At 46.9% G+C, this 16,384-nt stretch overlaps 1 protein-coding gene across 2 annotated transcripts in view; it reads right to left on the reverse strand.

The window, feature by feature from the left end:
- PARM1 (prostate androgen-regulated mucin-like protein 1) overlaps positions 1-16,384 on the reverse strand; it is a 110,542-nt gene that overhangs the window by 28,290 nt on the left and 65,868 nt on the right. The window contains exons 1-2 of one of the 2 annotated variants that reach the window (XM_040481163.1): positions 15,068-15,242; positions 8,598-9,323 (exon numbers count right to left, since the gene is read on the reverse strand). In XM_040481163.1, coding sequence (XP_040337097.1) covers positions 8,598-9,323; positions 15,068-15,227 — 886 coding nt within the window. In that variant the 5' untranslated portion in view covers positions 15,228-15,242. Of the gene's footprint in view, positions 1-8,597; positions 9,324-15,067; positions 15,243-16,384 lie in introns of those variants that run through there. The other variant, XM_040481164.1, reaches the window with a different exon arrangement.

The raw sequence follows: 16,384 nt of genomic DNA on the forward strand, positions 1-16,384 counted from the left end.
ATTTTTTAAAGGATATTTTGGAAATATCTCAAAACCAGATTAAGGTTTAGGTATTAAAAAGTAAACCAAAGGAGAAATAAAAGTCATAGAGACAAGAATGCAGAATAATTTTTACCTAAAATGAAATCTGATCTTTGGAGTTCCTTTGGGCAATTTACTTGGAGTTAACAAACTTTGAGGTTTAGCCTAAGCTTCAAAAATTGGGCACAAAATAAAAAAAAGAAATGTGACTGAGGGTTTTACAGCAATCCATAATCTCATCAGCTCTGAAGTCCATTGGAACCAAAGGCAGGAGGCAGTCAGCAGGTTAGGAAGGAGGTGTGGTGGGAAGGGGCAGTGGGAACCCACAGTGGCAGCACAGAGCCCTTTAGGTCGTCTATAATGATCGCAATGTATTACAGGGGTATCTGTGTGCATGGGAGTTATGAACTAAATGTTTATGCCCAACCCCCAACTCATATGTTGAAATCCTACCCCCGGTATGATAGTATCTGGAGGTGGGGCCTTTGGGAAGTGACTAGGTCATGAGGTGGAGCCCTCGTGAACGGGATTAGTGCTCTTATAAAAGAGTCCCCAGAGAGCTCCTATGCCCCTTCTGCCACATGAGGACACAGTGAGAAGATAGCCATGTGTGAACCAAGAAGTAGGAGGTCTCATCAGACACTGAATCTGCAGGTGATTTGATCCTGGATATCCCAGCCTCCAGAACTGTGAGAAATAAATTGTTTAAGCCACCCAGCCTGTGGTATTTTTGTCCTACTAGCTTGAACTGATTAAGACAGTACGTGAAAGTGTTTTTCTTCATCCTCAATCCAAAGGTCAGGGTTTACGAGGCTAAGAAAATACGTGGATTTATTATCTGAAGTTTGATATTTAGTCATTAAACTATACACTGTTGGGTGCTAGGAATTTCTTTGTGAGCCCAAACAGACAAGGCCCCACCCATAGTTACCTGGAAATGCAGGGTAAACGATGAACAAAGAGCCACAAGCATAAATGTGAAGAAGAGATACAACTGAACTGTGACAGTGTAACTGGAAGACCAGAGCTAGACTGGGGGGCCCAAGAGAGACTTCCTGAACAGGTGATCTGAGCCGCTGAGACCCCAGGAATGAGTTAGAATTAATTGGTGAAGGGATGTGTTTTGGGTTCCCAGGAGAAGGTGTGTCAAGAGGGAGATGAGCACGTTCATGAAACGGACAGACGTCAGCGTGGGAGGGGCAGAGAGCAAGGAGTAGGGGGTGGGATGAGGCAGGGATGGCAGGGCTCTGTGGCCTTATGGATTCCATCCTAAGGGCAGTGGGATGTCCCAGAGGGGCTGGGATGCAGGGAGGAGCGAGGGGTGTGTGACCTGATCAGATCTGTGTGTGATCCTCACTCTGACTGCTCTTTGGTGAATGGGCAGGATGGGGAGATGGGTGCAGGGGAGCACAAAGAGGGGCCATCGCGGTGGAATTATGGGAGCTCGGACATGAGAGCAAGAATGAAGTGAAGCGGATGCATTTGGCAGCTACGAAGATTTCGAAATCAACAGTGTTTGGTACTGAGAGGACACAGGGAGCAAAGAAGAACAACCTGAAAAGATGGTGGCACCTGTTATTGAAAGAGGCCAGGCTTGGGCATGCACAGGGATAGGATGTCTGTACCACTGAGCCTAAGACGGATATAATACACTTCAGGATTATCGCTTCCTGACACATTCTGGGCATTCCAAAAGGATGTGATCGGCACATTTGACATTCTTTTAGATGATCTTCTCACTATGTGTTCTTATTAAATCACCATTTTATCCCTTTAACATATTTTTAATCATCTAAATATGATGGTAATTAACTTACTACAACACACATTTTTTTATTCCTAAAATTTTTCCATGTGTCCTTTAAAAAACATTCTTCCATAATTTGCCTATTTTTGAATGATATGGAAAATTTTAACACTTCAGTGTGACTGTCAACTATTCAAGATTATATAGACCTTGCAAAATAGTTATATTTTGGTTAAATAAGTAAGTAAATAAATAAATATATTCTTCCATCTTTTTAAGGACTTAATTCTTTCTCAAATCTATACTCATCGTTACGAGTTAATCATGGAGTAAGGAGCTGTCGTGTAGAGCTAAAAGTCCCCTGCAGGTATGGAGGTAGAGATGTCTAGATGCCCATGCCTGCCGAGTACCCTTTATTTAAGGGTATTTATTAGCACAGTTTGTACTGAATAAAGACGGGGGTTCAGACAAGCAATTTAAAGTTCGAAGGCCTGCGGCACCTGGGTGGCTCAGTCGGTTAAGCGCCTGACTCTTGATTTAGGCTCAGGTCATGATCTCGTGGTTCATGAGCTCTAGCCCCGCGGCAGGCTCTGTGCTGACAGCGTGGAGCTTGCTTGGGATTCTTTGTCTCCCTCTCCTTCTCTGCCCTTCTCCTGCTCACTCTCTCTCTCTCTCTCAAAATAAATAAATGAACATTAAAAAAAAAAATAAAGTTCAAAGGCCTTCACCGATTTTCACAATGATATGTCCTCTTTGTAACGGGAAGTATAAGATAGCATAAAGAAGGCCAGTGGATGCTTGGATTTTATAGACAAAAGAGATGCAAATATCCCCTTTGCATCAAGCAAAGTGACTGTAATTTTAAAGTTTTCATTTGCGTAAACTGAAGACATTTTGAATATAACTTGGAGCGTGATGTCAGTTAATCTTGCAAGCATTTGCTGAGCACCAAATCATGCACGACACCGTTCAATTTAGTTTATGGGTCAAAACATATCATAGTCACGGTTTCCGCCCTTTTAGAGTTCTGATTTAGTAACACAAGAGGATCCAAATTTAACATATCGTGCATCTCTTTCTTTCTTAAAAACAAAACAGAAACAAACATCAGAACTCATTTGCCCTGCAGAGCCGCTTTGGGATGGCCGAGACTACCACCTGCCTCTCCTTCCATCAGGCAACCCCACCGCCCCTTGGACTCAGCAGGCCGCACTCCGTCCACGGGGCTTATTTCCACAGTGGTGCTGGAGGCCATCAGTCCTCCCCTGACTTTTCACTTCTGTGATTTCAGGTAGGATGGGTCTAGTGGAATAAACTCTTGACTCAGGGCCAGTTAGGAGAACTGAATGGCAATCCTGGTCTGGGTGCTCAAGTGAAAACTTGAGTAAGTTGCTGAATCTCTTTGGTTGAACAGATACCATCGAGATCACATCACTGGAATGTTCTGAACATCACACAAGGGGCTTACCTATGTCAACGGCTAGCCTGACTCTTAGGACACGTATATTCTCAGTCAGCTTCATATGAATATGGATCTCATTCTTCTGCATCGGACAATTGTAATACACAATTTCATGGCATGATAAGCCAAAAGGACCTGAAAGATTGTCTCTCTTATATTTAGTTTATAGCTAAGAACCCTTAAAGTCAAAGTAGTTAAGTGACATGGTTTATCAGTGGCAACAGCAAACTGGAAACCAGGTAGAAACTGGTCTTTGTGTTTCTAGCACTGAACTTCCTGCAACTTAACCATACATGTTCCTGACAACTGAATATTCTTAAAATATAATTCTCAGCATTTTCTTCTCTTGATCAAAAGCTCTTGATGACTCTTAATCGTCTGGCAAGTAAAGTAAACCACCTTATCCTGCTACTCAGGGTCCTCTAACACTTGTTCTGAAATCTCGTTTCCTGCTTCTGCGAGTTTCCTCTCCATGCAGTCTGGGATCCACTAAACTAGGTTACTTGCCATGTTGTGTTCATGCTACATTGTAAGCTCCATGAGAACAGTGATGTCTCATTCATGGCCAAATCCCCAGTACCTAGTCAGATGCCTGACTCATAGTTAAAGCTCAATGAAAGTTTGTTGAAAATGGTGGATACTCTTCATTACAATAAATGTAACAGCAACAGAAATAACAATAACAATAGTAAAATGGCAATAATAATGATGATAAATCATAGTAAAATAATAATCACAGATATTGACTGGGCCATTGGTCAACAGTCACTAAGCTATAAATTTCTTTTTTTAAAGTTTATTTCATTTATTTGGGGGGGGGGGTGGGGCACAGAGAGAGGGATAGAATCCCAAGCAGGCTCCGCATCCTCAGCGCGGAGCTGGGATGGGGGTCGATCCCACAGACCGTGAGATCGTGACCCAAGCTGAAATCAAGAGTTTGATGCTGAACTGACCGAGTCACCCAGGCGCCCCTAAGCTGTAAATTTCTTAATTAAACCTTATAATAATCCAGTCATGTGGATACTGTTCTTATCCTATTGATGACATGACCAATGCTCAGGGAGATGAAACAACTTCTCTGGTGTTGGTTGACTGACTCTTTCATTCACATGTTCAACAAATGTTACTGAGGGGCTACCCTGTGTCAGGCTCTGTTCTAGGGATTGGGGATGCAGCCTACATATTCCTCTTCGTGAACAAGCTCTTTGCTTTCAGGGAGCTGACATTCTAATGGCAGAAAACACACACCTACTCACTAAATAAATGAGATAGAAAGTGGTAAGAGATCGTGATGGGATGACGGTTTCATAAAGGGCTAAGAGCAAAGGCTCACTGAGGGGATGACAGTCGAGGTCTTGAGTGATGGAAAGGAGTGAGCTGTGAAAGACCTAGAGGTTTTTAAAATATCTCAGGCAAAGGGAACAGCAAGTACAAAGGACCTGAGGTAAGAGTGTCTCTGGTATGTTCCAGAAAACGGTAAGGCTGCCGGTGTGTCTGCAGGTGAAGGTGGAAGAAGAGAGTAGAAAGACCGCACAGATTAGATCACGTGAACACTGCAGGCGCCTCACAAACTTGGCTTTGGCTCTGATTCAGAAGGTAAGCAACAGGAGAGTCAGAGCCGGGGAGTGACAGGTTCTATCCTGGGTTCTAAAAGGATCTCTCTGGCAAGGATGTAGCTAGTGGGGATCAATTACAGGAATATTAAAATCGTGTCTGTGACCGAAGGCAGAGGAGCCTGGGTTCTGATGGGCTGCATGAGGAGTCTCTGAGGAAAGGAGTCCAGGATTAGCCCAAGGTTTCTGGAAGGTGAGGGAGGAGCAGGTCAGGGGCCGAGGATTTCAGGACCTTACCACATACACATTCAGTGCAAGACGCCTACGAGCCACGCACGTGGAAATACGAGTTAGCTGACAGCTGGATGTACACGTCTTTAGTTCACTGAAAGGAAACAGGGATAGAACTTTCTGTCTCAAAGTTATCAGCATGTGGATGGCATGGTGAGTCCTGTGGTGGGATGAGCTCATCTCAGGAATGAGTGTGGAGAGGTCAGCAGAGAGGAGGGCAGGACTGGCCCTGGGGTTGCTCTGGTGTGGGAGGGGGTGAGAGGCAGGGACCTTGGAGGAGCGGTCAGCGAGGCAGGTGAAGGAATGAGAGATGTGTCCTCGACGTCAGATGGAGACTGCGCTTTAAAGACCAGGGCAGTGACCATCCCTGTCAAATGCTGTGGACAGGTCAGATCAAGCCAGGCCTCAACCCCTAGACTCGGTAGACGCGGAGGGCACTGGAAAACTCACCAAGAGCAATTCTGGGGCTTGCAGCTGCTGGGTAGATCCTGAACTACTTTGCCACTGCTTCCCTACTTTGCACGCAGGTGCTTGGATCTCCCTTGCCCTGTCTCTCTTTAGGTCCAAATTCCCTTCCTCTCCTAGGACCCCGCTCCTGTGCCCCCTCCATCACAGAACCTTCCCTGACCCCCTAGTCAAATTTCACTGCCGTGGCATTTACCTTGTTTTAGCATTATTCATCGGTGACTGTATCTCGGTATTTGTTGAACGGATGAGTCCCTGGGCCAATAAAGATATGCCATGTGAACTTCATGCAGAATAAGACAAAATGCTAAACAGAAGTGTGGTGTTATTACTGTCACAATTAGGGCAGCTCACGCATCTGAACACGTACACCCCCAAACGGTAACCTGCCAGCATGGTCTCTGGGTGCTGCTGGGCCTGCGGGGCTGGGGGAGGAGGGAGCGCAGAGACACCGGCTGTTGAAAGAAGACTTGATTGTGGTTTTAAGGATCTGGGCTCTGGGCCCAGCTCTACCACTGGGTGGTGTGACCTTGGGTGAGGCCCTCCAAACTTCTGGGACAGAATTTCTTCACCTTTGAAACGAACGAACAGATTGTACCCCATCTGCTCAAAGATCCTTCCACACACTTCCGTTTATACTCAGGTTAGAAAGTAATGTGGTCACTCTAATGGTATTAAGAGTTACTTGCGCCCTTTCTCTCTACTCAAACGGCAAAGATTCAAAGACAGGTCTCCCACGTCTCTGCCTCAAGCACAGTATACTGGTGGATGCAGAGGAAATGTTTTTTGATTTAATAGATCACAAGAGTAAATCCTTTCTGGTCTATGAAATGTACACTGGCCCGATCTCTCTTCACCCTGCCACCCATCTCTCTTCTCAAATCGGTCCCTCCTTCCTTCCTTAATTCACCTCGGAGTTGCTACTGGGTGTAATATTCCCTAGAGCTATAAAGGTTCATGACCCAGCTCTGTCACTAATTTTGCACCTCTTGACTCTGTTGGCTTAGAGTTGAGGACATCGAGACACAGGTTCTACAACACAGGCCAGAGCACTGGAACTGGATGGTCTCAGATAATCCAGCCCACGGAACTAGGGTACTTGTAGAAAGTGGTAGGTTGTGTCTGATTCGGGAGATTTATGCATGGCAGGCTCAGAATCTGTGCTCAGGAATCTTAACCCACCATGTCTGAGTATCCCGGAGGGGACAGAACGCGGAGAGAGGGCCATCAGCCAGAAAGCCGAAGACACGGCGTCACGGGGGTGGTGTCGTGGCCTGAACTAGGAAAGAGAGAAGAGACGAAGGCCACTTTGAGCCAGTACTTTGCTGGCACCTTTGACCGGGACAGTCCTTCAGACACTGAGTCAACACCCACCCTGTTCCAGGAACTGGGTCCGTCATCTGCAGGCTGGGAGCACAGCATCCTACAACACCACACCGAAAGGCACTGTGATGAGTGCTGGCGGGAGGTGTGAACAGGGCGCCAATGGGGATGGGGGCTGCACAGACGAATCAGCCTTTCAACTGGGTGTGCCACTCTCTACTGTACCCTTCTCCACTTTGCTCTCTGATGGGCCCTCTGGGAGGCTGACCTGTATGGACGACATCCATGGGCTTCCCTGCTCTTGGCTTCTGGCTGTATATCTAAGGGAAGGGAGACGGGGAGGGCAGAAGGTTTATTTATTTCACTCTCAGGGTTAGCTGTATCTCTCTCAACCAAGAGTCGGTGGTGCTTCTGTCAAGGTGGTCTGTTCTACAAGACTCTCCTTCTGGGTTCTGGTGACTGTTCCCTCCTCCAAGGCCTGACTCACGACAGCTCTGCTATTATGCTCCCCTGTGGTTACCCTGGACCTTCGTAATTAATTCCTTTACCCCCGTTTGCCTGCCTCGCTGTCTCTTTTGGGACTCTCGCGGATATATTAGGCCTTTGACATCAGAACGCGTAATTCTTCGGGACGTCATCCCCTAGTAAACTCATCTTCCGTGAGGAATCATGTCTTGTTAATCTTAGCCCTCTCTCCCCACCTCCACTGCTTACTGGAGTTTCTGTTCGTAGAGGTTTTCATCATTAAACAGGAGTTCAAGTCTCCTCGGTCACAGCCATTCCTTTGACTCCAGCTGGTCATGTGTGGCTCTATTCTGAAAACTCCCAGGGCAGCCCACAGCTCTGGCAGGACTGTCCCAGCGAAGGGGCCACAGAGCCATTTCCCCCTTCACCTTCTGGCTGCTCTCACCTTATTGTTTCTTGCTCAGGAGGCCAAACGCTCCCACTTAAGCCTGTTCCTGCTCAGTACCCTCAAGTTTACCATCTTTACGTCAACGTCACACACATGGGACCTTCGAAGAGACCCTAAATCTCCCTCCGCTGTAATTTCCGAGATTGGAAAATCAAGATAAAAATAATACTGACTTCACAGGGCTGCTGGGAGAATAAAAACAAATCCAATGCCCTGTAAAATTTATTGTCTTTCCCATGAACTCTAGCAGTGACTATAAAGAATCAGCCAAGTTCTCTACACACGCCCCCCCCCGCCCCCTCCCTACTTTGCTTTACTGGTTTCCATGAAGTAAGCACTTCGTTAATACACTGAGAAAAATACTAATAACTGACACGTCCTGAGCACTTACTAAGTAAGCACTTCACAGGCATCGCATAGAATCTCCCCAAGGATCATGTACGATAGAACCCCTTGTGTCCCCATTTTACAGATGAGGAAAAATAAGGGCACAAAAAGATGAAGTCACGTGCCCAAGGTCAGGAGCCGGAACTAAAACCTAGGAAGCGTGCCCCAAAGCCACACTGTCACCCCCTTTGCTTATACTGTCTCATCTGCTGCCATTGTCTGTGACATCTGTGAAGACAAATTGTAAAGACTGGCTGTAATAATGAGATATCCTGTAGAAATTATCACGTGACTAAAGGCAAAGTTTGCACTTCTGTGGACATTCTTGTGAATTCAGCTCAGGCACTGCACCGCGAAATTCAAATGTAACCTACTGTGCTGGGTTAGCGGAACCGCATTCTTAACATCTCCAGTGGTCTAGGGACTGAGACTCACCTGAACTTAGAGCATGCTCCACTTCCTGCATGATCACCCCTGGGGAGGCAGTGGTCTCGACGTCGATCAGCATACAGGTCACTTTGGCCGGCACTGTCGCTTGGGGCGTCGTCTCCGTGGGCACAGGCTCTGCCGTGGCATGCGAAGTGGGTGTGTGGTCAGAGCTGTGCTCTTCTGCTGGGGACTCTGGTGTGGCTGGGGCTCCTGTGGGCTTGAGGCTGGTCTCAGCAGAGCTGTGGTTGGTGCTGGCAGAGGAGGCAGACGAAGCCTCCGGGGGTGAGGTTGACAGGGGTGGAGGTGATGAGGCTGCAGCCTGAGGGGAGGTGAGAGCAGGAGACTCCGTGGGGGACTCAGCGGGGGACTGAGCTGGGGTCTCAGAGGGGGACTGCGACCCTGTGGGTGGCACACTTGCCTTGGGAGTGCCTGAGCTGTATTCTGAGGGCGTGGGTGTTAAGTGCAGCCCCCCGCTTGTTGGGGAGGGGTCTGTGTTCTTGCGTTCCCAGTGAGAGGCCAGGAGGCTGGTGTCCTCCTCTCTGGGCTCTATGGAAACGTTCTTGGGGAGTGTAGGTGTTGGAGCCGAGGTCGTAACTGGGAAGACGGATGTGCCAGTGGTCGGGGAGGCAGGGGGGCTTTGCGGAGAGCTTGTCCAGATGCCGGTCAACGAGATGTTTGTCGGAAGAGAAAGAGGCAAGGGGCCTGATGTAGGCAGGCTCTGGACCCTCAGCCCTGTGGAAAAGCCAGAACAAACGAGGTGAATGCGTGAAAACCCGGGAGGCAAGGCTGCTTTATAGCACGTTCACAGATCTTTCTCATTTTGCATTGCGCCTCCCCAATTGTGCAGGTGACTTTTAAATGTTTTCTTCCCGCTAACCGCTCCCTCCTCCCTTTGTGACTTAGTAGGAACCAGCCCCAAGGCTCCGTAAGAATAATTAGTGGGTCAGGCAACACGAGCCCGGCCAACACACTGAATGAACCCAACTCGTCTCCTGCTTGCTTAGAAGTGTGCCCTTAAAATAGTGAGACTCTCTGAGGAACTGACCTTTATGGGGATTTGTCCAGAATGCTGAGGGGCTGGTTCCCCAATGCCTGCAGTGATACCCAGGGTATGTGCTGAGGGTGGGGAAGGCGTGGTTGGTGAGGGCACAGCTGGAGGAGCTTACTGATTGGCTAGTCCCTCTGAGGGGAGCTCACTGATTGGCTGTTCCCTGTCCCAGGATTGTGGGCTCTGCATTTATGCACAGGGATGCTGGCGCTATGGGCTTGCCGGCTGGCATGAGTCAAGATGTGGACACATCCCTTGTGAAGGAGGAAAGGGGGAAATCCCAGAATAAAAGCTGAGAGGAGGCATTTGAGGTTTGGAAATATCATCTGAGACTGGAACCCAGTTCTTTCAAATTCTAGCTGGGGTCTTTACAATCGTACCATCTTGCAAAATGTTCTCCTTCACATTTTGTAAAATTTAGAATTAGTTTTTTCTTCCTTCCTCCCTCCATTTACACATTCCATTTAATTAACTAATTCTTTCATTCAAGTACTTAATAAATGGCTTCTAAGTGCTATCACTCTGCTAGTACTGGGTTTTGATTTTTTTTTTTAATTTTAATGTTTATTTTTGAGAGAGAGAGATAGACCATGAATAGAGGATGGGCAGAGAGAGAGGGAGACACAGAATCTGAAGCAGGCTCTAGGCTCTGAGCTGCCAGCACAGAGCCTGATGTGGGGCTCAAACTCAGGAACTACAAGATTGTGACCTGAGCTGAAGTAGGTCGCTCAACTGACTGAACCACTCAGGCACCCCTTGATTTCGCTTTTTGTGTAAACCATCTTTTGATTGACTCCCATGCCCCTTATCATCCCCCCAACCTTTTCCCCTAGTCGTTGGCACCCTCTCTCACTCAGCTGCTCGCTTAAAAACCGAGTCAACCTTAAGTCAAAACCTTAAGTCATCTCTTTCCCTCATACTGCACATCAAATTCATTGGCAAATTATAATGGCCCAACCTTGAAAACATCCCAACTTAATCACTTTTCACCACCTCCCCCATTATCTCAACATCACCTGAGCCACCAGTCACTTGCTAGACTATTGCCATAGTCTCTTCATTGGTCTTCTGCTTTCCAGATTTTCTCCCTTTCAGTTACTTTTCACATAGCAGCCAGCATATTTTAAAGTCATCAATCAGATCATGTTCATCAACTGGTCAAAACCCTCCAAAGCCTTCTATCTGCTGCACCTAGAACAAAATCCCAAACTAATCCCCCATTGTCTCCCCATGCTCTCTTCATCATTCCAGTTGGTCTCTACTCAAATGGCCACCTCCTTCTCAGAGGAGCCTTCCCAGATGATCCTAACTATAATCATTCCTACTCCAGCTAGCTCCTTGCTTATTTTTTTAAAAGATTACTTTTTTAATTGTTAAAATACACATAGCATTTACCATTTCCACCATCTTTAAGGGTACAGTTCAGTGGCATTAAGTACCTTCCCATTATTGTTCAACCATCACCACTAACCCAACTCCAGAACTTTCTTATCTTTCCAAACTGAAACTCTGCACGATTAAATAATAGTACTCTCCTTTCTTCCCTCTCCCCAGTCCTGGAAACCACTATTCTACTTTCTGTCTCTATGAATTTGATTGCTGTAGGTAATGCAAGCAAGTAGAATCATATTGTAATTGTCCTTTTATGATGGGCTTATTTCACTTAGCATAATGTCTTCATGGTTCACTTATAGTGTAGCAGGTGTCATAATTTCCTTACTTTAAAAAAAATGTTTATTTTTGAGAGAGAGGGAGAGAGAGAGAGCGCACGCACGTGCACAAGCAGGGGAAGGGCAGAGAGAGGGGGACAGAAGATCTGCTGTGTTGACAACAGAGACCCCCGATGAAGGGCTCCAACTCATGAACTGCAAGATCATGACCTGAGCCAAAGTCAGATGCTTAGCCAACTGAGCCACCCAAGAGTTTCCTTCCCAGAAAATTCCACCCAGAATTTCCTTCCTTTTTAAAGCTGAATAATATTCCATTGTATATATAGGCCACACTGTATTCATCCATGCATTCATTGATGGACTTCGATGGCTGCTTCTACCTTTTGGCTACCGTGAATAATGCTATGAATCTGAGTATACAAATAGCCATTTGAGACCCTGCCTTCAATTCGTCATATACCCAGAAGTGGACGTGGTGGGTCATATAGTAATTTTATGCTTGATTGCTTGAGGAACCACCATACCCTTTGGTTATTTTTGTGTTTCGTAAAATAAAATGGTTTCTTCCTGAAATCATTTTATTTATTTATTTATTTATTTATTTATTTATTTATTTATTTCTCTCTCTCTCTTCTATCAGAATATAAGTTCCATGAGGGTATAGGGACATGATCTTATTCATTGCTGTTTGCCTCAGACAGTGGCTAGGTCATAGTAAGTGCTCAGTATGTACTTGTAGAAGGAAGGGAGGAAGGGAAGAAGGGAGGAAGATGAATTAACTTAAGAACTTCATTCAAAAATACCCCAGAATCTCTCTATTCTCTTCTATATATCCCTTAGTATGGCCACACCCATCATAGCTACCTCAGCAATGGCTGCCTACCGGGTGTAACATGAGGGAAGTCACTCTCCCATGACATATACCTATCCCGGATGTCATGTTAGGTCTCCAGCTATTTAACCCTCCATACTCTGAGGAGATTTCCTTGACCATATAGGTAATGGTCAACCATGATCAAAATTCATAAGGAATAAAACATGGGCTAGATTCCAGCACAGAGGAAGGGGGGGGAAAGATGTATATGGATGCATTCAGGCACTTGGGATAAAACTGCTTACTTCTTCATTCTTGTGCATAGTAGCCTCAGCAACTGATGAAAAGTTGTGCTACAGAATCTATCCTGAAAACATAATTTTCTCATGCTTAACCAAATTTAACATTTGGATTGTTATCAAAGCACTTGGTTTTATCTTACAGAAAAGGAGTTGGTCAAGACCGTAAACCACACGAGGGCGACTGTCCTAGGAAACAGGAGGGCAGACCTCCTAAGTTAGCCACATAATAGTCCATGTTGCTAGGGCGGACTTTTGGCAGTTCTGAAGTGTCGATGGTTTCAGGATGGATACAGATCAAGAGATCTTTCAAATATGGACAAAACAACAGTTGGGACAAAGATTATTAAAATACTAGACCTTCATAAGTGACCTCTGGAGCTTACTAGCTCTGCCTCCTGGTAGCTCCCATGGCTCATTATTCTGTGGCCACAGAACAAAAATGGCAATGTTTACTGTTGACAGTATCATTGAACAGACTGGCAGAGGGAGGCAGAAACAGTCTCAGTCTGGTAGGCGAGTCAGAATCTTTGGAAACCTGGGATAAACTAGGAATAAGTCATATACAAAGAAACACTCATTCATTCATTCATTCTTTCATTGAGTAGCTTCTATGTCTATAGCTTTGTCCTCAGGGAGTTCAATATCCAGCATGACGGAAACGACACCTGACTTCCTGAAATATGATGTGGTAAGTGCCTCGCTGAAGCAAAAGCAGGTTAGAGTGGGAGCCCTGAAGTGCAATGAATCCAATCTGTATAGGGACCATGGAATGCAAAAATATACAAATGTCATTTTCAGAGGACATTTAGAGAAGTCACAGAAGAGACGACCTTTGAGTTGGTTCTGAAAGGATGACAACACACAAGGTGCCACTTAAGGTATGTGATGTTCAGGGTGACACTTGCATTGTCATTTCCAGTGGAGCTAAAAGCTGTACCATGGAAATCATTACAGTGCTAAAAATAACATGCTCCAGTAATTGGTTTTGTTGCTTAGAAATGTCCACTTTCTTGTTTAACCCTGACTAATATACTTTATTTAATAACCCCTACCCTTCCTGCTTCCAAAGAAGACTGGACGTGGTCATTTCCCATGGCTACCTTCTGAATACTTATTTAAGGTTCTTTTAAATGTTTATTTATTTGAGAGAGAGAGAGACAGAGCGAGAGAGAGAGACAGAGAAAACACGAGTGGGGGAGGGACAGAGTTGGGGGGGCAGAGTGTGGGGAGGGACAGAGGATCTGTGCCCCGTATCTTCTGAAGACTTACTTAAAATACTTTCCAGTCTAATTCAAGCAATTCCTACTCCTAACGAAACAACAATGCAGGAAGTTGTGACCGTGCTGGCTATCTTCCCTTGAACAAGGCATCAGAAGCCTCTGATTTGCCTCATTTGACGGTACACACGCCATACTGCTCTGATTGCACGGTGGTGGGTATCTTCAGCGTGAAGATATCCAAGGCTCATTCTCACTGTCCTAGGGAGTGCCTGCTGTCTTCACCCGCTCAAGCTGCCAGAACAAAATACCATGTCGACTGGACGGCTCTAAGAACAGAAATCTATTTCTCACAGTTTGAAGCCTGGGAAGTCCAAGCAAGGTGTGGGCCTATGCAGTTTCTGGTGAGAGCTCTATTCCACACTTACAGATGGCCACCTTCTGTGTCCTCACAGGGTCTTGCCCCCTGGAGAGAGAGAGAGAGAGAGAGAGAGAGAGAGAGAGCGAGCGCGAGCTCCCTGCTTTCTCTTCTCACAAAGGCACTAATCCCATCCTGAGGGCCCCACCCTCATGATCTCATCTAATCGTGATCACTTCCCCAAAGCCCCATCTCCAAATACCATTACACTGGGGTTAAGACTCCAACGTTCAGAACCACTGAGAGAGTCTGAGGAAGTATCATCTCTGCTTTCTTACATGTTGGCCTTGTGTCTCCCAAGGGCTACCAAACTGAGTAAGTCAAACAGATAAGGATGTATACTTCCTCAGATTAAAAAAAATTTTTGAGAGCTGAGAGGGCCTACGTGGTGAATGAGTACAGCTCCTCGTTTGACAGACGGGGGACAGACTCGGAGTGGAAGCGGTGTCAGTGACCTCAGACTTCTAGGAGGAGGATCTGGGCCACGTTGCCTGGAAAGAATCATTTAGGGACAGAATCGGAAGTAGACCTTCCATCCTCAGCTCCCCCTACTCCACACACACACACACACACACACACACACACACACACACACACAAACACAATGCCCTTGACATGAAAATAGTGGTAGAATGTACTGTAGTAACCGCCATTACAGAGGAAGCAAGGAGGCATCCACAGGAGACGGGGCAGTTGAGTAAGTTAAAGTAATGCAGTGCCCCATACACCTTCCCACCCAAAGCAGAGTCCCTTTGCCTTGAGGAAAACAATTAGTTCTAATATTTCCTTGAGAAAATGGCAGAACAATTAGGATGAAGAAATCCAACCCATTAATCTCTAAATTAGAGGTGAATTGTGCATTGTTCCAAAAAACAGTGACCCACGTGGTCAGATACGATGTGTGCTGCTTGGGCAGTGACAGGCCTCCATGCCTGAAACGGACTGACTCAAGGATTGACTCTCTCAGACTTGGCCTGCATGAGAATTCTAGGGGTATGATGACCAACCGAACGCGATCGGAGATTCCTCCTCGTAGGCTAACGAATGGCAGTCTTTCCTGAAGTGTGGGCAGCTTGAGGCTTTTACGTTGCGAGAGCAGCTGGCAGGCTGATGCTCAGAAGAGCAGATTCTCAGTTGGATCGAAAAGGGACTCACGTCCACGTCCATTGGGCTGTATAGGAGAGACCGATATCCTAGTTTGTGTCACTTGGATGGATGAAAGAAAGGTGTCCGGCTCCAGCCCCGGTTTCTTGCCTTGCTAGGAGAAGGGACTTGGCAGCTGACAGCTGGGGCGGGTAGGTGAGTTCTCCCAGTGCCGAGAGGAGTCACAGGATATTCCGGGGAAGGGAGTCCACACTGTGCACATGTGTTCGCGTCTCCCCGCCCGACTGGCCGTCAGCAGCAGTCGGGAGCGTTGGCAGCCAGTGGAGAACGAGTGCCCTGAACTGGCACCTTTTCCCGGGCTTCGTGAGCAGCAGCCTGGGTCAGTGCCAGAGTCCCAGGTAGCCTGATTACCTGTGCTGCTTGCCTATCCCCCACCCCCACCCCCGGCATGTCCTTTCCTGCCCTTGCCTCGTCAAGTACCTGAGGAAACAGGTGACAGAGCTTTGGCACAATCAGTGAAACTCGATCAAAACGCAGTCAGGCTCTTCCCCATTGCTGCCAAGTCAGCGTGAGCATTGCCTTTGACTGTGGTCTCGAGGATCACGCCAGGCCTGCCTGGCAGAGGCCCCGTGGCTGCTAAGTGATTGCTAAGGTTAGCCAGACAGCCACGACGGTGAGCTTCCTAAAAGGCCGGCTGGACCCTATCACACCGCTCTGACGGTTGAGAGGAAGAAAGGAAGCCCACACTGGCTTCTCCCTCCACTGAGGATAAAACTGCAAATCCCCAGCAAGGTCTGGAAGGCTCTCCGTGATCCCAGTCTGCCCCTCCAGCCTTGCGCCCCACCAGGCCCTCAAAACACACCAGGCTTTTCCCTTAATTCTATTCCTTCTGCCTAAACAGTGCTCTCTCTTTTCTCTGCCTGACTTCCTCCTATTCATCATTCCAGTGTTAGCTTAAGGGCCTTCGCTGATTCTCCTGCTACATCTCTCCCTCGCCTGCTCCCAATCTCTCATGTGCTCCGAGCACCCAGTCCCTTAACGTCAGAGCACTGCGATCCGCGTGTTAGCTATGTAATTGCTTACAAGAAGCTTGGTTTAATGCGTGCCTCCCTCTTTAGCCTCCAGAATGCACGTGGAACAGGGACTCTAGTGGATTTGCTCACCACGTATACCTCACTGCCTGGCCCATAATAGGAATTCAATCCCTAAAATGACAATAT

Source organism: Herpailurus yagouaroundi, unplaced genomic scaffold, assembly GCF_014898765.1.
Source record: "Herpailurus yagouaroundi ecotype Mexico unplaced genomic scaffold, PumYag 28, whole genome shotgun sequence".
In the NCBI taxonomy this organism is placed as follows: domain Eukaryota; kingdom Metazoa; phylum Chordata; class Mammalia; order Carnivora; family Felidae; genus Herpailurus; species Herpailurus yagouaroundi.